We start from the raw sequence: 26,752 nt of genomic DNA, 5'->3' as shown, positions 1-26,752 counted from the left end.
TATGTTTTTAACAAGGGTCTTACACCTTTTGCTAAAGAAAGTTGCAACTTTTCAAGCACTTTCAAGGTAAGTTTTCAAGATTCAAGAAGTAATTTGTTAGATTTTACAGTGCATTAGTTTACATTTCTACTGTTTGTGAATTTACAGAAGTTTCCCTTCTGGAGTGCAGAGTTAGAAAATCTCTTCAAATGACTCTTGTTGGATAATTTTCTAGGCTCGGAGGCTGAATCACTGCTAAATGCGTCATCACTGACAGGCTTGCGTACATATTTACAGCTGTTACAAATCAAACAGCATGCATTAATAATCCACGCACGCAAATCCTCAAGCTATGAAACATGGTTTCTACCCCACATTAGCTAACCATACATGATTTAAGGAGATATTTTTATTTATTTATCAATCAAAACCTTTGATTTGTGAGACTTATTGTTATTAATAAGACAGTTTGGAGCCAAATGGAGAAGACAGAAATCGAAGGTGTTTAACTCTCAAGTCCAGACCCTCGACAGGTCAGATGGGGCAACAGACCAGCTCTGATGTCACAACGCTACACATGTCAGAGGCTGGAGCTCGGCCACTTATGGCCAAATGCTCTGCAGGACAGCTGACAGGGTCCCGCCCACTCCCACTGACACGCCATCTGCCATTGCTGCACCGTGCACGCTCAGCGCACACTAGATGCAAACATGCAAACACTTTTAATTTTCCAGGAGACTCTGTCAAGACGGATAAAGGTCGAAGCGCCCGAATGAGACAGATGTCATGGAAGTGACAGGGGGTAATAACGAGTCAGAGTTTGCCACAATCACAACTCACTGCAGCGCTTTAATGACAAGGGTAAAAGCTCGACGCCTGTCACAAATCTCAGAGGTCTGACTGTTCGATTAAAAGAAAAAGAAATTAGAAGAATTTTCATAACAAGGCTGCCGACTGCAGTTTGAAGCCACTATGTGATGCTGTATGGATGCAAATGTGCACAACCATAAAACCAATAACTGCTGCCTCAGTGAGGAAATCTAATGACTCATCGTGTTTCCAGCTGTACTGCGGTGCAGTCCTGGCTAACGACAACTGGTATTACTGTTATATTACAGTACATTTAATAAAATAAAAACTCATCAGCACTAATAAAATATCTCCTAAGTAGAAAATCCTCAGCTTATATTGAAATCAAGAGTAACTTGGACCACGGTTTAGGAACCATGTGGTTCCGTTTTCTGGACCTTCTGCAGCTTGGACCCACTTTCCACTGATGATTAAAGTCCAACTAGATTCTGAAGAGATCTTTAAGTTTTAACAATTTTTAACTAAATTGAACAATTTTTGTTTATCTTTTGTAAAACCAATGCATACTCACCATTTGGGGCTGCAGAGGTGTTTCAGTTAAGTTTGAGCGTTTTACCTGCCTGAGCACATAATGTTAATGTTAATGACTGGGTTGAAAAGGGCAAAGATGGGTTGGTTTTGTATGAATCTGCATCCGAGTTGGAGCACATCTACTTGGCCTAAAAGCAGAAATCTGTGATTTGTTTTAGATTGCACCATCTAGAGGTGGAAAAATGTATTGCACCTTAAACCCCTCTCACTACTTCCATGATTACAGCTGGAAGCAACACCTCCTATTCGTCAACGCGCACCTCTAGCTGAGCCAAAACACACATTTTTACAATTATTATTCTCATTATGTTATATATATATATATATATATATATATATATATATATACATATATATATAATAAAGGGGCTCTACGAAATGGGCTTAGCACAAATAAGACATGTATGTATAGCCTACGCTGTATCACAGTACAGGGTAAGACCATCACTTTTAAAGATTTCTAAAAAAAATCGTACATAGTTCTTGAATGGAGAAAACTCTGGATCGCTACCTTAAAGTGGAACTATTTACGCTTTTGGCAAATTGTAAAAAAATAAGGGATAAAAGGAGACACACAATGAACTCCATCAAGACAACAGACAAACATCCAGAAAAGAAAAGGAATATTCTTACATGATAAACAGAGGCTTGGTCCCGGGGCGGTGAATCCCTCTGGTTTGTCTGAAAAAGATAGTGGGAGGGGCTTTGGCTGTGGTGGCTCCGCCTCTTGGCACGCTTAGCCGTGTCATTGGAGCGTTTGCCTGGGCGAGCCGTGTGGGAGGAGTAGTCATCAGAGCCGGTCCTTTCGTCCCCACCGGACAATCCCACATAACGCATCAGAGAAGCGTCTGTGAGACGAACCACCAAAGCTTTTAACTGCAGCTCCAATGCCCACATCCAGCAACAGCAGCCTTCAGCAGCACATACATAAAAATCAACCCCTAAAGGTTGCATCGTTCCAATTTATTCAAGCGAGGGAAGAAATGAAAACTATTACAGATTTTAATCTTTAATTAGAGCATGAATTCTGGGTTATTAATCAGGTGTTGTGACGCCCTGCAGACAGAGGTGTGAACATGAAGATGTTCTAAGATACCAACATTACACTTTGTCCTTGGCTGTGCTTTGACTAGCCTTTAGCTCATCAGTCCTGTCATATATAAAATATTTCTATGAACAGAGGCTGTTCAGAAAGCATTTCACAATGGTGTAACCCCCAAAAAACATGTTTTTGTGAAATGAAAATAAACATTCTTCTGAAAACATAATAACATTTTTAAACAGTGATCAGGTTTGCATCTTATCCACTTTCCTAACTTCTCTCTAAACTCGGGTTCTCTCCACCTCCTCCCGTCTGCAGCTTCCACCCTCTGGTCCTCCTCTGGTTGCTTAGCAGCGGCCAGAGGAAAGTGAGACACAGAGGAAAGCTGCTGTCAGTGTCACCATGGCAACTGTATGAGTGATTCAGGTGGAGGTCAGGGAGAATGGCCTTTCATTCCTCCTCTCTCACCCTTCCCTTACTTCTCCCTTTCCTATTCTATTCCTTTTCCAGCACTGCCTTTTGTTTTTTCTGCCCTCCTGTCAAAGGTCCGTCTTCTTCCCCTCCGTGATGCTGATCTGTAGACATATGCTCTGATCTATTCATCACGTCACAGAAATAGGAACATTTTTATCTAAGGGGGAAATAATTGCTCTCACCTCTGCGGGTTTCTCTGTTGAACTTGGCTGGGTCCTCGTAGTCGCCCACCCAGTTGCACTCCGCAGGCATGGAGATGGGTCTCAGCCTGCCTACAAGTTCACATTCAAATAAAACAATATTGGCTTTGCAAATATCCCCGCTGAGCCTGAAACTCCAGAATTACATCCATGAGTTATAAACACCGAGGCAGCATTTAAACTTCAGACTTGGAATGATTTTCTTGAGAAAACTTGAAGCTTATGTTATTCTGAGTTGCTGCACATACTTTTTATGCATCCAAGAAAGCTCAATGTCACACACACACACACACACACACACACACACACACACACACACACACACACACACACACAAAGACTTGATGATGTCTGACCGTAAGTGGGCGTGGTGCAGTACACAGGCTCGTCCTCTTCTTGCCGGCGAGACTCTTCATCCAAGAATGAGTTGGGTGACTCGGAGCGCTTAGCGGCGCTGAGGCCACCATGGTTACGAGGTGCCTCATCCGTCGACAAAGCTCCCGTCTCGTCTCTATGGCAACACCAGAGGCAGATGAGGGAACAGATCAAAGCTGCCGACAGTTGGTGAAGTTCTGTGGAAGAGCTACCTGGGTGTGTAGGGCTCAGCAGGTGGAGGGGGGATGAAAAGGTCTTGGAGGGCAGAGCTTTTGGTGGGTGTGCCCGAGGGTGTGGCCGAGCCGCTGCCTGGACTTCTGGTTGGCTGTAAAAAAAACACAGACACACAAATGTAGATAAAGAAACAATCAACTATTGTTGTGGTTTTTTTTTGTTTGTTTCAATACTAAAACCAAAAAAGCCCCAAATTAAAAAGTTTAAAGTTTGATTTGCTGTTAGTTTTCAAAGAATCACGGTTAATTTATAGCCACGTGAAGTCCAACAACAGTGATGCGTATGCACTTCTAATGCGTTTCCTCCTCTAATCAGTCAGAACTCTAGAGAGGAATTTCATAATCAGGTGATCTCTGAGGAAGTGGGTGGAAATCCATCAGTTTTTTTCCTTCCCATTGAGTCTGTTTAACTGGGAAACAAACTCCTGCTGAGCCACAGCTCCCTGACCTAATTACACGCTTTGGCTGCGGCCGAGCAGGAGGAGGAGGAATGCCGTGGGGAATTAAAGTGGGCCATCGTGACACTTTAATAAAGTCTATAAACGGTGGAGCCAATCCCACCTGCAGAGCCAGGGGTTTCCAGCGCATGTTCTTCAACAGGGCGGGGGCGGAGCTAAGTGTGCTCTGTGGACGCTTCTTCAGGGTCAGGGACACGACGCCTTTATCGGCCCTCAGAGAACCCACCAGGTTACGCAACTGCCAGCCCACCTGTGGATCAAAGAGGACACAAACCCGGATCATTTGGGGAATCATCTCTAAATAATAAGTACAACAATAAATATTAATTCATATTAATTTTACTCCACTTGTGAAAGCATGCTGAAGTTTGAATTCTGTCCACGTCGTGATTGCTTGTTGATGCTTCTGTGCAAAGCAAGTAGGTGGTGAGGTGGTAGCTCTATCTATAGAGCTTCATGTGATGTAACCTGCCCTCATTTTTAAAACAAAAGCATCTTATCACCCATCTTTTTTACATTTTTACCCACTACTTGCAGAAAGCCACACCTACGCCTCTCGCCTGCAGCGGATTTGTGAACAAAAACATATTGTAAACAAACATAAAAATGTCTGCAGGGACATAATACTCCATGATACTCCAAGCCACAGCAATAGAGACCAGGAGGGAGAATTACAAACCTGAAATCTGTTTGTGATGGAACAGAACGTGTCAGTTCTCATGCAGATCTAAACATCATAAGACCAGAAACTCAGACTTGAATTCAACAGATTTTTCTATTATACCTGTCAGAAATTACAGAAAGTTCTTAATTATTTCAAAGAGGCAGAAGCAAGACATGATGACCTGATAAATACGTTGAAGTCAATCTGTTTTGAAGTCAAGATTTAGTGCAACCATATGGAGATATGGAACAGCTGTAGAAAAGTGGTTGCCATCTTCTGGATTTGCATTTGTTTGGACAAAAACAGCGACTCAGATGGGATGACCCATTGGGAAAGCCCACAGTGTGACACCACATTTAACCCTGTCAAGCCTAATGAATCCAATGTTCTGAGGAAAAGCCTCAACTAAAAACACGCTGTTAGCAGCAGAAATGACCACTCTTACAACCACTCTTTCAATTTTGGACCAGTACATTTGGAGATATTCTGGCCAATACGTTGTTTCCTTTATCTGTAAAATCTGTCCAAGAAGCCATGACAGTGACACAGATATTGAATTTCTCTCTTGGGACACTCTCAACACTATTTGGGGTCTTGTCCGGGATTACAACCAGCATTTACAAGTGTTTGAATCATGTACATGGTCACACACATGAGTATTTAATAAATCCAACAGCATACACTCATATTTCAAAAGTGTTCTGTAGTATTTAGTATGAATGAATACCTTTGAGTCATTTTAACTGGAAAACAGCTCTGGCGCTCCTGTTTCAAGGAGTGGGGGACAGAAAACGGCCGGGTTTGAAGTCTTACTCATTTATAGTCATGACACGAGGGCATCTCGCCTCAGATTCGCTAACAGCAAAATTACTCTTCCACTGCCTCCATTCTCTATTCTTTCTTGGATAAAAACATGCAATGTTGATTTTTTATCTCCACAAATCCAGGCGTGTTCCACTTTGGTGTGAAGTTGGTAATGCTAATGGCTAACTTCTACTAGCTGAGACGTGCTCTCCTATCTCCTGGGTCAACAAACCCTGTTATAGTGCGAGTCCATGACTGCTAATTTACTGCGTAGCCTTTTCTGACCTGAGCTTTTCCTCAACAGTTTTCTATCTGAGGCTAATGCAGGAAATAGGGGTAGAAGACTACATTCATATTCAGCCTGCATGTGAAACTCAGAGTGACCAATTATATTTCTAAAATAATAAGTATTATACATTTCTCAGACAACCTTTAAAGAGCAAGTCACCCCCAAATCTAGTTTTTTTTTGCTGACAAACTACATAAATGAGTGTCTAATCATGCTGTAGACATGTGCAGTCGATAAATTGGCACTTTAGTGCATCTTAGTTTAAAATCAAATATTCTGCCTAAAACTGTCAGTGTTCCGCCCTCTTCAGGTAAAAACTCTGCACTGCATTTGACTTTAAATCTGTCATTGTTATTGGCTAACAGGTACACCATGATGTTAGCTGGTACATTTTGATGTCACAGTGTTGTTGTGGGCCTGTGTGTGTGTATTTGTTAGCAACTCTGCCCTCTCGGTCTGCCAGGCAACAGCATTTGTTGCATTTTTCTAACAGGAAGTGGGAGTGGAGTAAGACTCTGGCAGGGTGCGACTTGCTCTTTAAATATTCTAAATGAAAAAGGCACCGGAACTGTATTCTTAGAAAAAGCAATTTTATACTAGATTTAGAGAAAAGATCCTATCTTAAAAATCCAACAGAGTGACCAAAAATGTATCAATAAATTTTTAAATAAAAACACATTTATTTATTTATTTAGAGCATGCAGGAGCACAGACGTAAGATTAAACCCACCACAGTTTGGTGATTAACCTGAATGACTTCATCTCCTGCGTGGATTTTCTTACAGCGGTCGGCCGGAGACTGAGAACACAAGAATCAAGAGGCAGGTAGAGGATTATGAATCCATTTGAGCTCATTGATCCTCATCCGACACATTTTTGAGAATTTTCACAACAAACTGTCCTTAAAAAACCAATGACATAACAAGGAGCCGTGCACAGTCATCCAAATGGAGTCTGAGAGGATGTTGTGAAAAGGTAAGCTGACAGGTTGGCTGAAATAAAATAACATGTTTTTGGTAAAAGTGAAAAGCATCTCTCACCCCCTCAGTAGTTCCTGTGATCACATGAAGACCATCGTAGGTCGATTTGATGTACATCCCCTGATGAACAAACGCAAAACCAGATGGAATCAACTTTCTTGAAGATCTTATGATTTTTGCTAAAGAATAAGTCGCTACTCAACATCACAGCTCAAACGCAATCATCTCCACGCCTAACAAACATCAAACTAAAGTTAGGATTTGCTCTGATCTGAAGTCCAGTCACTTCTTTTCTTCTTCTTCAGTTCTGGTTTCTTTGCTGCAGTCAGATCAAAAGAAAACATTCAAGCAGCTGAACTTTTGTCCGATCCGATGTTAGATTCGCTCCTTCTGGTCCGAGGGCTGTCAAAGTTGGTTTGATCAGAGTTCAACGTCTTCAACTTTTCTGGATTCACTGATTTTAACACACACTAAATGATAAATGGTTGTTTTTATTGGTATTGCATATTTGTGTTGTGGAATATTAAAGAGATACTGACAGTTTTGGCTTGCTTTTAGCGCCCCCTAGTGTCCGTCAGTAAAAGGGTTAAATTTTATCTCATCGCTTTGCGTTCTTGATTTTAACACCTTAATCTAACAGTTGAAAGGTCTCCTCAGCCTTCATTAGTGTCTACAGGATTGGTTCATCACTAAATCAAATAAATCAGCTGTAATCACAATCTAAACCCACTCTGAAGTTGCAAGTGTGGTATTCTAGCCACAGGTGGCGGTGGGGTCTGAGTGACATGTCATTAACCCGGTAAAGGGTCATTTTAGTACATACTGGCTCAAGAAAATAAGAAAAAGTGGAATATACCTTTAATTTGTTTCAATTTGCTGATAAAAAGTGCAAAACCCCATCTTATCAATGCAGGTATCTTTGTGTGGAAAGAGGAATAAGTCAGAATGAGATTACAGATCTCAGATTACAGGTAACACGACCAAACAGGCAGCAGCTGAGAGCATTACCAGGCCTTCTGAGGTTTTGATGTTGGTGAGGTGAACCAGCTCAAGGTGGGCCGACTGGGAAACCAGCGGGTCCGACGACACGCACACAATGTGCTCGCACACCTCCGACAGAGTCTTGCACTACAGAGAGATGATAACAAAGACGGGGGGTTAAACGGGGGTTTTATTGATTATCAGGGAACCATTTGAGCTTCGTGTTTGTCAAAATTAAACCGTAAAGAGAAATCTCTTCACCACAAAGCGACTGACTGCTTTTCTTTTTGGCTTTATCAAGAGAAAAAAGTAGTTTCCTTGTAAACTTTTTTTCTTTCATTAGAAGTCAAATTATAGAGTATTATTCCCTGTGCCTGCATGCAAATGAGTTTACTCCACAAGTCCACAATTCCCTTCTCTCTGCGTTCCTGCAGCACATCAATTAACCTCAAAAATATGGGCCCTGTTCCGTAAATCTGGTACATCTGACGGTTTTTGCTGTATATAAAAAAGCTGCAACATCCAAGAGTTTCATTTTTCCAGATATCTGAAAAATAACCGCATCAACCCCAGAAATGATGGAGGTGAACCTAATTTTTTCTCATTGCTGTGCTGAAAATGACTTTCTGATAAAAGAGCAGTATTTTTTTTTCTCTTGGCAGAGACAACAAAACCGCATTCAACTGCAGGCGACAGTTTTAGGCATCATTTCCCTGGGAGAGAAAGGTTCGAATAAAAACTGCTGACTCCATTTTTGGATTTAAAACTTTCTTTGGGAAGTTTTCTGCCAAGTCGACAGTAAATTCCCAGCAGACTATAAAAGATTTGTCCTGCAAGCGAGTTTGTTGATCATTTCCTAACCTGTTCTGTCCATATTGTAGGTAATGTTGTCATTTCTCTGAATACATCTCAACATCTCGGTCTCCAGCCTTTGGGCTTCAAGAAGCTCCAGTTTCTTAATTTGACCCTGATGAATCGACTCATAGGTCCTCCTCACCGAAATGTCAATTAGTCACAACATGGGAAGGCAGTGTGGAACTAACGACGTTAAAGACTGCTGTGTTCCATTAATTAGAGATTGGCAAATCAAAATGTCAGCTGTGAAAAAGGTTAATGAAACGTCAGCTTGCATTTAAAAAAACTCATCTACATATAAGTGATGCTTTATCAGGAATAGAAGAAGCCAACGACTTCTTTAGATGCAATTTTATCGTTTTAAATGCAACAAATGCACTTGTATCAACTTTTGTTGTTTCAGACTTGAAAACGAGACAGATACGCATGCTCCCCTTTCTACTGATGCTCCCCATGCTCCCCTTTTAACTCATTCACTGCCATTGATGACTTATGTTGTCATTTTAGATCCAACCGTTCACTGCCGATGACGATTAAAGTCGTCATTTGCATTGTTTTACTGTTTGGGCGTCTGAACGAGCCCCTGTGCTGACTGAGAGAACAAACATCTCATCTCCGAAGATGGTCTTCATCCGCATACGTCACACGTCGCATGATCAGGAAGCAGAATATCCATGTGTTAGGAGATCGTTTTGGGCCATTCCTGTAAAAAAAAAGTGAGGCGCGATCCGTAAAAGTGTCTGTCAATCACAATTCGACAACAAATTATGAAAGAACGGATAACGCTCGAAACACGCGGCTTCTTCCTGATGTAAGAGGTGAGTCTCCTCTTTGTTTTGGTTGTTTTGGCGTCGACATCATGCTAGCGCGCAACGTTCTGTGACTCTTAAAAAAACAGTAAAAACGGTGAGAAACGCTGGCAGCGAAGCGCTTTACCGATCAGGAAACGGCTGGCAGCGAATGAGTTAAATGTAGTCTTTACAAAATATTGGGGCAACGGTTCCCAAAGTTGGGATTGTGATTCATTTGAGGGGTAGTGAGCCACTGCTATATTTTGGGAGACAGATCCTTCAGCTATCCTACGCAAGCCCACAGTTGCACCTTTTCCATCCAATAAGGATCGGTGATAGTTCAGAGCTGGTGCCGGAACCCGTGCATAGTTGGCTTCTAGCAGTTTCTTCCAAAGAACCGGTCATTTGTTGACTGATGTGGGACCTAGTTGTCTCTGTGACATCAAAATCGTCCCTACAAAACTGTATCACATGGGGACAAGAAAACTGGAAGCGTGTAAACAGAGATTTTAACAGCTCGTCATGACCTTACAGAGCACGGTTACTTTCATGCTTCCATTCCTTCCTGAATTTGCAAAGATGTGTACATCATGTTTTTGGTGCCCTGACACATTAGTTGCATCACCATGCGGGCAGGGTAGAAGGCAGTTCTTAGCTAGCAGCACATCTGGCCCAACCAAGACTTGACGCTAGGTTAGGCACCAAACTAAGAAACGGACGCTTCAGCATCTGCTGCTGCTAGCTCAGGTTCTGGCAGTGAACTGGAACTGGAACCAGCTTGGTGGAAAAAGGGAAACCTGATTGCATCTACATTCTGATGGCATGGTGGTGACTATAGCCTAGCCCTAGGCATGAGCTGCTTTAAAATCTCAGCCACATTGTAGCATGCCAAAGTTTGCACTACCCCAGCCCTCGTCCAGGAGACTGAAGTAGCCGGGTCTGCTTACATGTTCTGAGATTTTTTCTTAGTTTAGGTTTTGTAAACTCATTACCGGTTGAACTAAAGCCCCCTTCAGACAGGCCATGAAAAACGGAAATGTTGCGGACTCTGTCTGTAAGACCGTTGTGTCTGAATACAAACATCCGGATAACGTGTTCCGGAATTTAACCGGACGAAGCCCCTAGTAACAGGTCCGGACTTGTTACGGACAGGGTGGCTGCTTCAGACTGGTGAGGTAGAGTTCCGGACAAGGGGGAGGAGGAGGAGACCAGGGGACGCTGTGCGCATTTTGATAGCCCACTGCTGTGTCATGCGGCGAACCACGGCAGCTCGCCTCCTACGGTACAGCCTAGACACGCGATGGAGCGCTTCACACCGCTTCAGTGATTCCTTTAACCATTGAGCTTCATCATCCAGGTCTCTTATGCGTCTTCGTGTGCGCAGAATTATGCTTATGCGCCTCGTGATTTTTATCTTGAGAGGCGCTATAGAAATGATATTTTCTTCTTCTTTTTCTTCTTAACATGGGTCCGATTCTCCCACCCACCCCCACCCCCCCACCCACCCCCACCCCCCGCCGCCGTCAGACATCTGGAACTTTTCCCTGCTGTGTGAACGCAGCCGAAAGGACAAGTTCCGGTACAAAAGTGGTGTGTCTGAAAACACCGTTCCGGTTAAAAACCGGATTGAATTGTCCACAAATGTTCCAGAATGTCTATCTGAAAAGGGCTTTAGTCACTTTGATCCATCAACATTTCTGCCACTCTTACAAAAAGGCTCACAAAGCTACACTATATGCCAAACATAAGTGTTTATGCACTCGTGAACAGACATCCCATTTCTAATTTGCAGAGTTTAACCTAAAGTTACTCTGCCTTTTGCAGTTTCAACTCATCTAGGAAGGATCCCGACAAGGTTTGGGAGTGTGTTTATGGGAATTTTTGATCCTACTTCTAGACAGAGATGTTGGATGCTGGATAGTGGTCCCTGTAATTCACCCCACAGAGGTTCTATCAGGGTCAGGTCAGAACTCAGGCGAGTCAAGTTCCGGCACACCAAACTCACTCATCTGTTTCTTTGCTGTAATAAATTAATCCTTTGATGGGGTGATTTGGCAACATTGTAGCAAATTTGGGAGGGAAACCCAGACTTCCCTCTCCCCAGTGATTCTCTCCAACTCCTCTTGGGACAGTCTCAGGCGTTCCCAAAGAAAAGTGACCAGGAACCACCTGAGCATTCCCTCCTGGTCTCTACTGCTGAATACAGCCACCCTATGGAGAAGGTTCATCTCATCTGTTGGGTATTTTTATAATTGTACCTTTTTGAGGCCTAAAAGATGTCCATTTTGTGTTATTAACACTTCATGAATCTCTGTTTGCCAACTGTGGCTGTTCATGAAAGGTTGAGCAGAGAAGCTCGTTTGCAGTCAAGGATGTTGATTGTGGATTTCCAAAGAAACCTCTATACCTCTGTAACCTGAGAAGGCCCCGCCTTCTCCTCCATCCTTTGAATAAAGCCCCTGACGAACTGAGAACACATGGGAGTGACGTGGGAAAAGTCTCGGAGGAGGCTTTTCCCTGCGTTAACTCTCCTTTATTTTGGGGACTCAAGGTAAAATGTCTCCCTTGTTGTCATGTGTGTTAATCTCAGGTTTCAGGGTTATGGAGATTAAATATTACCCCACATTTAAGTACCTAACATTTTGGTGGAGAATGCGGGCATGCAGAGCTGGTGAGCTGATGGCTTTCCCCAGGAGCAGAGGGGGTCTGGTTAGCTCCATGGAGGGGTTTCTGCGCCCAGCTCTCGCATGACGATTCATGGACATTACGAATAATCTACTCTCTCTCTGTGTGTCGTCCTTTAAGGTAATATGGGATAAATGAAAAATTATCTATCATCATCCATGTGTGCCTGGGATCTTATTTTTCCAGTTACAAATCAAAATGTTGAAGTTTAGTCTTTTGGCGTAGCTCTTTCTTTACTTTTGCTGACAACAATGCAGTATTTCCACAAAGAAAACACACCTTTGAAGAGAGATGAACACTTTCATCTCTGGCATGCTAAACACCACCTGTAGCTCCAAATGAACCTACGAACACCGGTGCTGCTAATCTCCATCTTTTGGGGGGTTTAAAAACAGCTTTTGGAATTGTTTCTGGCTTTTTGTGGAGTATCTTTTCAGCGAGAATGAGGGAGTTGAGACAAACAAGCGACATCTGGCTGAGGAACAGGAACTTACCACATGAAGGATTTTGTTCTCCGTCTCAAACACCGTACAGTCCTGAGGGGAGAGACGCATTTATTGTAGCACCAGCAGAACATCCTGTCATGCACACACTCACCATCTCACGCTACAGAATCTCTGTCTGGGCCTCGCATTACTGAACCTGAACCACCTGCATACTGTACACAGATGAAGAAAACACACACACACACACACACACACACACACACACAGAGACAAACATGCATTCAGCTCTTATTTATACACACATCAGTCACGTAAAAGACAACCGTAGAGTACACAAATAGCAAAGAAATAAGGCTTGCTGAAGGATGCAGGGTCTGCTACATCACACCCACGCATGCATGCTCACACACACACATGCACACACACACACACAGAACGCTCATAGGGGGATATGTCATCCCACGGCAGCTCCTCTCAACCTCACACTTCAAGCGGAGGAGAATAAAAGCTTCAAAACACGCACACAAGCGCTTCCACACACCTGCTGTACAATGGTGGTGAGCTCCAGGCAGAGCTGAATGACATTATTTCGGGTAACTGAGTAGTCTGCCACTGCAGCAAAGGGAGACCTGGGAGGGAGAGATAACACAGCAGAGTGTCTCTTCGTGTTCCTGCTGCATTAGGAGACGAGCAGAGATGGACAGGAGCATCTTAACAGGGCAGGGACGGCGAGGTGTCGGAAATTCAAAGGAACGTGTAATTTATTTCCTTTTTGAAGCAAGATCATTTTTAAACAAAAAATATAAAAGGACTAAATAAATAAATGATGATTACCCCCTTGATTATGAAGAAGCGTGCCATACAGATCAACAATTGGAGATAGCTAAAAATGTTGGAGGACTTTGCTGATCTGTGAGAGAAATCATTTCTTAGCTGAAAAATCTGAAATTAGATCATTTATCTGTAACTGAAGCCTACTTCTTTAAATAACTTCTTTCCTAAATAAATGCATAAACATAGTTGGTGCTTTCCTATTTGTTTACATATAGAGGACACGCTAAAGCCGGCTGATCATGAAGCCAGATTCAGGGGTTAAAACTTGGCCTTCTGGGTTTGTTTTCTGCCACTTCAGACCAAAAAAGTCGTCGTCGTCTTCCTCCGCTTATCCGGGTCCGGGTCATGGGGGCAGCATCCCAACTAGGGAGCTCCAGACCGTCCTCTCCCCGGCCTTCTCCACCAGCTCCTCCGACAGGACTCCAAGGCGTTCCCGGACCAGATTGGAGATGTAACCTCTCCAACGTGTGGGTTCTTTGTCTGGAGATCGGACCGCCAAGGTTCCCGCCTCGGTCTGCCACCCGGTCCACATTGCACCAGACCCTTCATGTTCCTCCTGCGGGTGGTGGGTCCACAGTTGGATGAGCCCATGTATCCGGTTCGGGCTGGGCCCGGCCGGACCCCAAGGGCGCAAGCCCGGCCACCAGGCGCTCGCTCACGGACCCCAACCCCAGGCCTGGCTCCAGGGTGGGACCCCGGTAACCCTCCGGGCCGGGTACTCCGACTCTTTGTTTGCATATTCATGAAAGATCCTCCAAAAAAGTATGACAACTATTTAAAGTCAGATACTCTAGATGCTTATTATCTCTCACTAATGACACAGAAACTTATTAGTACTGAGAAAACACAGATGGAGTCAGTTGTAAAGCTTTTAATACTCCTGCATACATTATTGATGCTTTTAGACAGGAACAATGAAGGTGAAGCAAGCTCCTACCGAACATCTCAGAGACCTTTAGATGGTGATGATCTATCAGTATCATTTATTAATGTTCCTGTTTGACTTCCTCATGGATGAAATATGTTTGTGAAAAATGTTTAAAGTGATACAAACTCGGCCTCGAACAGACTCCGACGTATTGAAGAGGGTTAGGGAATATCTTCACCGTGCTTTTATTTTGGTGACGTAAATTAACTTAAAAGCAATCTGAATTTTCAGGTTAACTTAATTTTAAAAAATCCTATTTGTACTTAATTAGACATTTATATTTTTTTCATGTATATTGAAACTAGATTCAAAATATTTAAATCCAAACATTTCAAATTAATTATTGTAAGATTTGACTAAATAATTTCATTTGAGTTTGATTCTAAATGTTGAGATTTTTCTTCTTATATTTTGATTTGACTCCAAATATTTATATTTTTACTTTATATCTACTTTTTTTTTTTTTTTTTTTTTTTTTTTTTTTTTTAAGATTTCAGTTTATTTTGCTTTTGTGGTGTGTGAGGGCTGCTTGTTCCTCTCTACACCTCCCTCTGTTTGTACAAGTTCAGGGGAAGAGTGACCGGACCGGAACTGAACGATTTTGGTTTTGTCCCAATCCCCGTACTGGAACTGAGCCCTGCGACCTTTTGTGAAGTGCACTGAGAGGAGCTGCGCAGTAAGGCTTCGAGTGCGTAGCACACAAGTGTGCCAAATTGGGATAGGGAGTATTGCGTCATCGTGCTGTTTGTGCTACTTTTTAAAAAATCTTTATTACCGATTTTCAAACAAGTTGACTAAATTTAAATTAATTGTTTTCTACATAAAATCTTAGTCTAAAACATTTCGAGCATGAATAAATATCAATAATCGTCCTAAAAAGAACTTCTTTTATTTGAAAACATATTTTCAGAAAAGGCTCTTGAGCCATTGTGCCGCCTACTTCTAAAACTCCCCACGCAGCAATGGATTGTGGGTAATACCCTTGCCCAAGTATGCACTGAAGCAGACTTGGGCAAAGTGTGGAACAAGGGTGCAAAAGGGGTGTGCGGTTACCTTCCACACTTAGGAGTCGGGGCACACTATGCACTCGTACCCCTGGCCGGGAAAGCGCAATTAGGCGCGAAAGGGCACAAGTGTGGAAGTGTGAGTATTGCCTCTGTCCTTGTGAGGACTCTTAAGGGGGGAGATGTTATGGTCTCTGCCAATGTGACAAATGCCACTTCCATACTTCAGGCAAAAAGAGATGTCACTGCGCCAGTGCGACAGGAGGATTGCTTGACTGGACCGTCCCTACTCACGCCGTTTTCATTGACTTGACTGATGGCAGCCTGTAATTGCACCGAGTGGCTGCACCTGTGAGTGCAGCATAAAGGCCTGCTTAGCTCAACTTAACAGAGACATCGGTGTGATTGTAGAGATCACATCAGGAGCTTCTGCTTGTTAGCAATGTTGGTGAAACCCTAAATGCGGTTTTTAATTATAAAAATAAAAAAAAGACTCCAAAACGTGTTTAGTCTCCATTTGTGTTTATTTATTTATTTATTTTACTATTTAGCATTTCTGCAATAAGATTTAAAAGCTAAGAGCCCTCAGTTGAGATCTGGTTGTTCTTTATAAAACGTCTTTTAGTGAGAAACATAAGAACTCTGAGAGGAGCCATTATCCCACTTGAGATTTGTTTGCTATTTTGCCGTGAGCTTTGTCGGCTCCCAGCTGCTTCGTCTTTTGTATGCTCAGTCACTTTCCACTTGTGCACGTTGCACATTCTGTTGACAAGTTTACGTTTGAGGAATAAAACCTGCTTTTCCTGTGAGAAGAGAGGTCTTTAAAGCTCTCACGTGCAAAAAAATGAAAACCTGTAACTCTTCAGGTGTGAACAAGGTGTTGATGATAAAGTGCACAGTGGAGATAATGAGCTGTTAATGCACTAATGACTGCACACACACAGGGTTACAGACACAGCAAAGTTGTAGTGCAGTGTCATGACACATACGCTAATCTCAACCCAAATGGGACCATTTTCTTCAATGTTCCAAAGACCCAGATAAAAAAAATCTGTCACAGCCTCTCTAGTGAGTTATTGGTGGCATGTGTGATTTGGGTCATCAGTATTGAGGCTGACTGCTATTTATACATGAACAACTTGAGGCTATGCAGACTGTGTGCTTACAGCCAGGCTCCAGCCCTAAAACCAACACTTTATTTTGTTAAGTCTCTTCAGACAGGAAGGACAAACTTTCAGATTAGAAACATTTTAGGTTAACTTATTTTTGATGTTAAACTACTGCGAGGATTAAATCAACTACTCTGAAATTGTAAATTATAAATGAAGTACTAAAAGCACATTCAAACATCAGAGAAAAACTGTTTTTTGGTAATCCAGTGTTCTTCACCTTGATTAGACTTAATGACTTGATGATGATCCCTGGAACTGGTTCACATCACACCTCTCTTAACAGAAATTTCGGTGTCTGTATAAACCAAATCATGTTACATTTCAATGATCTGTCCAGTGGGGTACCCCAAGGCTCTGCTTTGGGTCCACTCCTGTTTTTATATATATATATATATATATATATATATATATATATATATATATATATATATATATATATATATATATATATATATATATATATATATATATATGTGTGTGTGTGTGTGTGTGTGTGTGTGTGTGTGTGTGTGTGTGTGTATATATATATGTATATATATACATATATACATACATATATATATATACATACATATACAGTGGGGCAAAAAAGTATTTAGTCAGCCACCGATTGTGTAAGTTCTCCCACTTAAAATGATGACAGAGGTCAGTAATTTTCATCATAGGTACACTTCAACTGTGAGAGACAGAATGTGAAAAAAAATCCATGAATTCACATGGCAGGATTTTTAAAGAATTTATTCGTAAATCAGGGTGGAAAATAAGTATTTCGTCACTTCAAACAAGGAAAATCTCTGGCTCTCACAGACCTGTAACGTCTTCTTTAAGAAGCTTTTCTGTCCTCCACTCGTTACCTGTATTAATGGCACCTGTTTGAACTCATTATCTGTATAAAAGACACCTGTCCACAGCCTCAAACAGTCAGACTCCAAACTCCACTATGGCCAAGACCAAAGAGCTTTCGAAGGACACTAGGAAAAGAATTGTAGACCTGCACCAGACTGGGCAGAGTGAATCTACAATAGGCAAGCAGCTTGGTGTGAAAAAATCAACTGTGGGAGCAATTATCAGAAAATTGAAGACATACAAGACCACTGATAATCTCTCTCGATCTGGGGCTCCACGCAAGATCTCATCCCGTGGGGTCAAAATTATCATGAGAACGGTGAGCAAGAATATCAGAACCACACGGGGGGACCTGGTGAATGACCTGCAGAGAGCTGGGACCACAGTGACAAAGGTCACCATCAGTAACACACTACAACGGCAGGGAATCAAATCCTGCAGTGCCAGACGTGTTCCGCTGCTGAAGCCAGTGCATGTCCAGGCCCGTCTGAAGTTTGCCAAAGAGCACATGGATGATACAGCAGAGGACTGGGAGAATGTCATGTGGTCAGATGAAACCAAAGTAGAACTTTTTGGTATAAACTCAACTCGTCGTGTTTGGAGGAAGAAGAATACTGAGTTGCATCCCAAGAACACCATACCTACTGTGAAGCATGGGGATGGGAACATCATGCTTTGGGGCTGTTTTTCTGCTAAGGGGACAGGACGACTGATCCGTGTTAAGGACAGAATGAATGGGGCCATGTATCGTGAGATTCTGAGCCAAAACCTCCTTCCATCAGTGAGAGCTTTGAAGATGAAACGTGGCTGGGTCTTCCAACATGACAATGATCCCAAATACACCGCCCGGGCAACAAAGGAGTGGCTCCGTAAGAAGCATTTGAAAGTCCTGGAGTGGCCTAGCCAGTCTCCAGACCTCAACCCCATAGAAAATCTGTGGAGGGAGTTGAAAGTCCGTGTTGCTCGGCGACAGCCCCAAAACATCACTGCTCTCGAGAAGATCTGCATGGAGGAATGGGCCAAAATACCAGCTACTGTGTGTGCAAACCTGGTAAAGACCTATAGTAATTGTTTGACCTCTGTTATTGCCAACAAAGGTTATGTTACAAAGTACTGAGTTGAATTTTTGTTATTGACCAAATACTTATTTTCCACCCTGATTTACGAATAAATTCTTTAAAAATCCTGCCATGTGAATTCATGGATTTTTTTTCACATTCTGTCTCTCACAGTTGAAGTGTACCTATGATGAAAATTACTGACCTCTGTCATCATTTTAAGTGGGAGAACTTGCACAATCGGTGGCTGACTAAATACTTTTTTACCCACTGTACAAATATACAATAGATAGATGATAGATAGATGATAGATAGATAGATAGATAGATAGATAGATAGATAGATAGATAGATAGATAGATAGATAGATAGATAGATAGATAGATAGATAGATAGATATGTAATAAGATCCAGGACAAAAAGTGGGAATTAGGAATTTCAGAAAGTTGTTTTATTTTATTTTTAACTCGCCAAGCTCCTTAAAGTTCAGATTTTGAAGCTGCAGATCTTAAAAAAAAAGCAGCAAAAGCGAGGCAGGCTCAAAATAACACGGCTGCTTTAAAGCACACGTCAACTCCAAAAAGAAAAACACCGTTAATATTCTGTGCATTTTGTCGGATCAGCAAAATATCCGACACACAAACTGCAAGATGGTGTTTATATTGTGCTGTTAATAATTCATGTACGAGTACTTTCAGGCATGTACATAAAGGGGAAATGAGGAGTTCAAAGATTCAAATTTCACAGGGAGAATGATTCTCTGATTTGTAAAAAAAAAAAATGTAAATCCATAAAGAGACATCAGAAGCAGGAGACAGGATATGAGCGCTGAGCCCCTGCTGTTATTTTATACATGAAAAGGTTTTCTTTTCCCGGAGAAATTCTGCACAGTTGTAGCCTTAGAGCTGAACTTCTGCTCGTTTCCCTGAGAATCCTAAGAAGCAGCAATCAGAGGGAGATGAAAGTTCAGGTTTAACACATTTGATGCCAATTTGCTTCTGTCACGCCCCTCTAAGGGGAAGTCAGAGTGCAACTACTAATTCCAGATAAGCTAGCATTTTCCCCCAGCGTTAGGGTCCATTATTAGACTCATCCATGTCAGTACTGAATATCCCCTGGATGGAGAAATCAATTTTAGGGTTTCGGCTATGGGATGTTTAACCTACTGCTGGATAAATGATCTCCATCATGCATTTATCCACACAATCCTCAGTCTCTCCTTTTCACTTACAGCTGCATGAGGGTAAGCGGGCGACGCCTGCTTGCCATCTTTTAGCACTTTAGCTGAATGCTGATGTGAGCGCGTTGGTGTCTGTGTTTGTGTGTCTGAGGCCGACATGGCCTTAAAGACAGGTGTGGGTGTCTGACATTTCAATAACCCATGTCAACGACCTTTAGCTCTTCATCCACGAGTGGGACAGATCATGAATGAATGAATGGATGAGGAGAGAAAGACGCTGTGAAGAAACACCCTGTAGACACTTGACCATTTGAACCCTTCTGTGGTCAAACTGGACAACCGTCCTTCTTCCAGAAAAATAAAAATGATCTATTACTTTATTCCCTCATTATTGTTAATCTGTTATTTCTTATTGAGCTGGTGTCTGACTGCAGCAGTCATCAGGTGAGAGACAGGGGACAACATGGACAGGTGTCCATCACAGTGATAAACAACCAATCACACACAGTCACAACTACTCTAGGGACAATCTAGAGACTCAAATTCACCTGACATGCGTGTTTTTGTACTGGAAACCAGAGTACTCGAGTACCTGGACAAAACCCAAGCATGCATATGCACATTTATCCGACTGAAACGTTGCCCACATCACAGCTGAGCGTAGGACAGCAGGTTTTGGACTTTTATTGCTTGATATTTGGAAATCTCACTCTTGATTGGTGTGGTGAAGTTGCTAATGGTTAGCTTAGCTGTTAAAACAACAACAGCCTTCTCTGTCGTGGGTCAATATGGGTGAGTCCATGAACGCTAATTCACAGCGCGACGTAGATCTGTCAGGCTTTTCTAATCCTAGAGTATCCATCCATCCATTGTCATCCGCTTATCCAGAGTTGGGTCACGGGGGCAGCAGCCTAAGTCGAGAGGCCCAGACTTCCCTCTCCCCAGCCACTTGGGCCAGCTCCTCCGGGGGAATCCCAAGGCATTCCCAGGATAAGTGAGAGACATAGTCCCTCCACCGTGTCCTGGGTCTTCCTCCTCCCGGTTGGATGTGCCCAGAAAACCTCACCAGGGAGGTCCAGGAGGCATCCTGATCAGATGCCCGAGTCACCTCAACTGGCTCCTCTCGATGTGGAGGAGCAGCGGGTCTACTCCGAGCCCCTCCCGAATGACCAAGCTTCTCACCCTATCTCTAAGGGAGAGCCCAGCCACTCTTCGGAGAAAACTCATTTCAGCCGCTTGTATCCGCCGTGATCTCGTTCTTTCGGTCACTACCCAAAGCTCATGACCATAGGTGAGGGTAGGAACGTAGATCAACCGGTAAATCGAGAGCTTCGCCTTCTGACTCAGCTCTCTCTTCACCACGACAGACCGGTACAACGCCTGCATCACTGCAGATGCAGCACCAATCCGCCTATCGATCTCACGCTCCAGTTTCCCCTCACTCGTGAACAAGACCACGAGATACTTAAACTCCTCCACTTGGGGCAGGACCTCATCCCTGACCCGGAGAAGTCATTCTACCCTTTTCCGAATATATCCTAGAGTATCACCGTCTATTTTCTATCAGAAACTAAAGCAGGAGATAGGTGTAGGAGACTTTTCATGTTCAACCTGCATGAAGCAGTCAGTGACCGATTATAATCAGAAATAATCATAAAAATATGGGGTTTTAGTCTTCCACACCTTTAAAAACAAATATTTATTTTGAAAAATCTTTTTAAAAGATGCAAACATCTCAGTTATTTCTATGTATCATGAGTAGTGTGGGAGTGGCTGAAACCAGAAAAATATGATTAAAAAATGTATTTATCATGCTGATTGGGGAAATGTTTCTGCTAATCCTGCACAGTCACTTCATTAAGTGAACAATTAAATAATTAAGTCATATTTTAAATGTTTATCGTTTAGCAGAGTCTGTAAATGTTGAAAACAGTAATTTGTTACACGAGACCACATCATGGAGACAGTAAGCTCCGATTTCATACAAGACTCTAAAAATGTCCAGCTGGGCGAGTGTTTTCAGACAGATATTGATCAGATGCTGGTTTCAGGTTGAAGATATTTAAACCTAGACACCATCCAGGCTGCACCATGCAGAAGGCATCTTGTGACCACCAAGGAGCTGAGTTGAGGCGTTTTATGCAGGAAGTTACGAATGATCTCGGAAGAGGTCTAACCTGTCCAGCCAGGCCAGCAGGCTCTTGGCGGCGGTGATGAGGTCAACCACTGAGGTCAGAAGATCGTTGGGGAGCCGCCGTGAGCTCCTGCTCTCTAACTGGCTGCTCCGGCGGCGGCTGGAGATGAAGTTCTGAAGGTTCTTAGCCGAGGCGCCGAGCTTATGAGCCAGAGTCCTGACGCTCTCCGTCTCCAGACCCGAATTCTACGCGGACAGAAACAGAGACCGTGAATGCAAATCACTTTGACACCTTCCTCTGAAGGATGCTTTAATCATTTGTGCTAAAATAAAAATAGAGGCAATAAAAGACGTGACTGGCATCATGAATATGAATGAATCACAATGACTAAAATGGTTTGAATGATTAAAGAGCGCTGAGCAAGAGCCCAAATGATTAAGATGACATTTATCTAGACTTTTTCTGGCTTTTTAGAACAAATATTTGTAAGCAGGCGGCCTGCGGGTTGCTTAGTAACACGACTGATTCATTCACGTCTAACCCCGTTTAAAACGAGGTCGTTTGCCCACACTTTGCTGTAGTGACCGCCAGGAAACTCAGAAACACTTCATGCAGGATTCTTGGTGCTCCAGCAGGAGAAGCTGCAGCTTTGACCCAACCTCACCAGAGCACACAGCAAGTCCACGGCCTCCAGAATCAGCTCCTGGTGTCCGATACGAGAAACGCCCAGCTCCTCCAGCTCAGCGTGGCTGATCCTCAGCAGCCGCTCGCCGCACACACCCGCACGCTCAAACACGCTCACGTACTGCTGCAGGCAGTCGTCCAGACCTGCAAAGACGCACATGTCAAAGATAGTCACAACAAGCTGTTCTGGAGGGAGCTAAAGATAGAACTATGAGGTTATTACTGGTTCTAGAAAGCTCTAAACAGCCTCTGTTTGCAGAAATAGAAACTAGTTATGCAGGAGGGCTGAAAAGTGGCTTTGGTGGTCACATCCCCAGAATCCAGAACTGGCTTCTCTGCCCCTTCTTCACAATTTCTCCAAACTGAGGTTGTTCAAAGGGCTTTAAGGAAATGACCTCAGAAGATCTGAAGTCAAACAGCTCCTAGCAGCAGACGGTTGAAAAGGGGTTTCACAATGATGAAAGGAACAAATCCTGATGGCTGACGCAAAGCAGGCGTGTGCTGATTAGAGCCCGCAGAAAACAGAGGGCTGACGAAATAAGACGCACTTTAAAGTCTCTTGTGGGAGTTTTAATTAAAATTCTAAAAAAGTACAAATAAAAATATTCATGTTAACATGTAATGGAAGAAATCTTTAAAAAGGTGAAATTAACAGAAAATAACTTAAAGATAAACTAAAATTTGCACATTTTTGCCAAAAAAATATGTTCAATTAAACCATTTAAATGATGCACATGATTAGATTTTAAATTATTAATTTAAAGTTACTTTTACACATTTTAAAATCTTTTAACAGCAGGTTTAACTTTTCTTAGAGGTTGTTATCATTTGTACCTTATAATTGAGGACAAATCTGGGGACTTTGAAATAAAAAGTCAACTATTTTCTATTACCTAAATATTAATATATTACTTTACATTATTAATAGAAATCTGGTATAAATAAGATAAAGCAATAGTCATCGTGTTTTTTTTTCTTGACATAGAAGTTAAAGGGTTAAAAATGTGTTTGATGAACAACTTTTTTCAAAGATCTTCATCATGATTTTCTATTTTTGTCCATTGTGTTGCTTGAATAATTAAACAGAAACATGACTACGTGGTAAAATTACCTCCAGTGTGTCTTTACCCAGTTTACCTCATGTACCATTATACAGTTTAACACATGTGAAACCAGTGGCGGCTCCAGGAATGTTTTTCTGCAGGTCTTTTTATTGAGGGTGCTATGAAGGAAGTTGTCATGTGTACCTATTGTTCTCTAAAACACCTTCAACACTAGCAGATACACATGCGTGCTCAAAACCTCAACAACACCTGAAACAATCATTAATATACATCATAAACATATGAACAATCGCTGACTTTTCCATGAAATCATAAACACACACAGCCACACAGAAAACCATCTATAGTGTTGCAAGGTTAGCTAACGTTAGTGTTAGCATTTCCAGCGGCAAAACCCTCGACTGCTGCGGCGGATGAGGGTTGACTCTCTTCATCCAGATCCGTAGGTTTTTGTGGGTCTGAGATCACTTCCAAAGACTTATTCGTTTCTGACTGAACCTGTGGAAATTTGGGTAACAAAAACCGATCCATTTTACCACTAGCTCTACCTTTCACTCGTTCGCAGGTGGAAAATGAGGTCAAAGGTTAACATCAATTTCCTGTTTTGGTTTAAGTTTTTACTATCTATGATAATTTACTGATTGTTTTTGTTTTTATGTTAAATATTATTACATCCACACGTTCAATTAAAATTAAATTGTAAAAAAAAAAATCTAATATTTACTTGGGGGTGCAATGACTAATCCAGGGGTAGCTATAGCGCCCCCTAGCGCCTCCCTGGCGCCGCCACTGTGTGAGACATTTTGGAAAAATGACGTGGAAATGTTTATTTCTTAAAGTGGGGCTTTCAGTTTATGTGGGTTACACAGAGAAATAAAAATAAATTACATTAATGATCTTTACCGTCTAGTGTGTTTGTGCCTGAAAGCATTTAGCTTTAACTAAAAATATATTAAAATTATTTAAAAAAAATTAAAAAATATCATGATTGTATTTCTTTTTGCTGTTTTATAGTCTGAGAGTTAAAAAGTTCCCAGCCTGTGATCAAATATTCACGCCTAACATAGATCGGTCTGATTAGATGGCTTGAGGTGATGAGCCACGAGTCACTGCAGGAGACTCGTCTCAGCACCTATTTGACTCTTCATCCTGTTAATTCCACTAATCAATGACCACACATTGGTCTGGTTGAGATTACATGTTTCAGAATCTTTAATCAGATCCTGTTATCACCCACCGCCATGGGCGGTTTCTCTCATCGGAGCGCCTGCAGGGAGGACGGATGGACCTGAGCTGCTTCTTTTTCCTGTTTACTGGGTAATGCAACAGCTGCTGCGTCGTGTTGTTCTAGACGTTTCTGTTTGCTTGCAGTTATGCACATATTGGCTCTTTCAAACCTGCTGCATTATTAGATGAAAGAAAACACCAACTGTGTTTTATTAGATCCCTGAAAGGAATCGGAGGAGTGAGTTACTTTGAGGCATGTTTCAAAAACAGCAAACAAATGCAGCTGCGCAGCTGCTGTTGCAGCAGATTATTGCCACAAATTATCCTCAAACTATTTCTCATTTAAAGCAGTTATAGTGAATTTGCAAACAAGCCAGGGGCATTCACCACTCCCCTCGGGCGTCTTCCGTGAGATGCTTCTACTGGAACCAGAAACCCGCGATGTGAAAGAAACGAGATAGCGCTAAACACCAGTTGCTGTTTTCTAGGTCCAAACGTTTTTTTGTTTTTCGTGACATCAAATTGTGTTTTTCTTTTTGGGACTCTGTCCTAAAGCTGAAGTGGTAGCAGCCGGCTGTTTCTCCTTCTCTGGTATTATTGAGTGGAGAACATCTCACACCAGTGGTGTTCTGCTGCTAAATGCATGAGTGTGTAATGAGTGGAGTACCCAGGTAAGTGCAGCGGTTCGATGAGACCGACAGCCGGATGGTCCAGTCGTTGGCCTTCGGCCTAAAACATGTTCCTGGTGGAGGTTTTTAGACAAATTACCTCCACAGTATATTTATAGCTATAATATTTTAGAACTGTGTTAACTCATTCACTGCCAATGACGATTTAAGTCGTCATTTGCATTTTTTTACTGTGTGGGCGTCGGACGAGCCCCCGCACTGTGAAAACAAACATCTCAGCTCTAAAGCCGATCTTCATCTGCATACGTCACACGACACGTGATCAGGAAGCAGAACATCCATGTGTTAGGAGATCGTTTTGGGCCGCTGCTGTAAAAAAGTGAGGCGCAAACCGGAAAACCTTCTGCCAATCACAATTCAATAACGGATTATGAAAGAACGGATAACGCTCCAGGAGTACGGGGTGGGTGGCTTTATGTTAAGGGCCATTCAGTCCCTTTACTAGAGGAGCATGAGTTTGGTCCGCATAGCCGGTAGTAAGTCGGACCTGTTCCCGGTGAGGGTTGGACTCCGCCAGAGCTGCCCTTTGTCACCGGTTCTGTTCATTACCTTTATGGACAGAATTTCTAGGCGCAGCCGTGGTGTGGAGTGTGTCGAGTTTGGTGGCAGGAGAATCTCATCTGCGTTTTGCGGATGATGTGGTCCTCCTAGCTTCATCCAGCTCTGACCTTCAGCTCTTGCTGGGTAGGTTCGTGGCCGAGTGTGAAGCGGCTGGGATGAGAATCAGCACCTCTAAATCTGAGACCATGGTTCTCGACTGGGAAAGGGTGGCTTGCCAACTCCGGGTCGGGAGAGAAGTCCTACATCAAGTGGAGGAGTTTAAGTATCTCGGGGTCTTGTTCACGAGTGAGGGTAGGAGGGATCGGAAGATCGACAGACTTTGGCAGAGATTCATTCATTGGCACAAAAGATGGATGCCATCAAGGAGAGAGTGGACGAATCAGCATGGATTGGGATAGATTAATGTCCATTATTGGTATTTTGAGAGGTTGAGGACCAACAAACTGTAAGACAGAGAGGAAATTATCTCTGTCTGGCCCCAAAACCATTTCTAATCGGAATCTGGCGCCCTTGAGCCTGCAAGGCTCCAACGAAAACTACCCCCTCAGAAGATATGTGGAATGTGCCGTCGCTATGGCAACTCAACTCTGTATCCTTTCCCAGCCTGGGCGGGACTGGGGGAAGGCCGCTGAAACGTTCCAGGGTCACTGCAACCCTCCAACCCTCAATGCTCCTCTCCCTATCCACACTGAGGTGACATGCGCTGCTTATCGT

General features: G+C 42.7%; 1 protein-coding gene across 3 annotated transcripts in view; it reads right to left on the bottom strand.

The window, feature by feature from the left end:
- cnksr2a (connector enhancer of kinase suppressor of Ras 2a) overlaps positions 1-26,752 on the bottom strand; it is a 90,696-nt gene that overhangs the window by 37,725 nt on the left and 26,219 nt on the right. For all 3 annotated transcript variants that reach the window (XM_070553390.1, XM_054751031.2, XM_015955489.3), the window contains exons 2-13: positions 22,478-22,641; positions 21,856-22,058; positions 13,199-13,286; positions 12,706-12,747; positions 7,908-8,027; positions 6,960-7,019; positions 6,650-6,718; positions 4,266-4,412; positions 3,684-3,796; positions 3,453-3,607; positions 3,079-3,168; positions 2,014-2,228 (exon numbers count right to left, since the gene is read on the bottom strand). In XM_070553390.1, the coding sequence (XP_070409491.1) occupies positions 2,014-2,228; positions 3,079-3,168; positions 3,453-3,607; positions 3,684-3,796; positions 4,266-4,412; positions 6,650-6,718; positions 6,960-7,019; positions 7,908-8,027; positions 12,706-12,747; positions 13,199-13,286; positions 21,856-22,058; positions 22,478-22,641 (1,466 nt within the window). The remainder of the gene's footprint in view (positions 1-2,013; positions 2,229-3,078; positions 3,169-3,452; positions 3,608-3,683; positions 3,797-4,265; positions 4,413-6,649; positions 6,719-6,959; positions 7,020-7,907; positions 8,028-12,705; positions 12,748-13,198; positions 13,287-21,855; positions 22,059-22,477; positions 22,642-26,752) is intronic.

Source organism: Nothobranchius furzeri, chromosome 7, assembly GCF_043380555.1.
Source record: "Nothobranchius furzeri strain GRZ-AD chromosome 7, NfurGRZ-RIMD1, whole genome shotgun sequence".
Lineage (NCBI taxonomy): Eukaryota > Metazoa > Chordata > Actinopteri > Cyprinodontiformes > Nothobranchiidae > Nothobranchius > Nothobranchius furzeri.
Note: the sequence above shows the minus strand (reverse complement) of the source record. Positions and strands in the feature narration are given on the sequence as shown.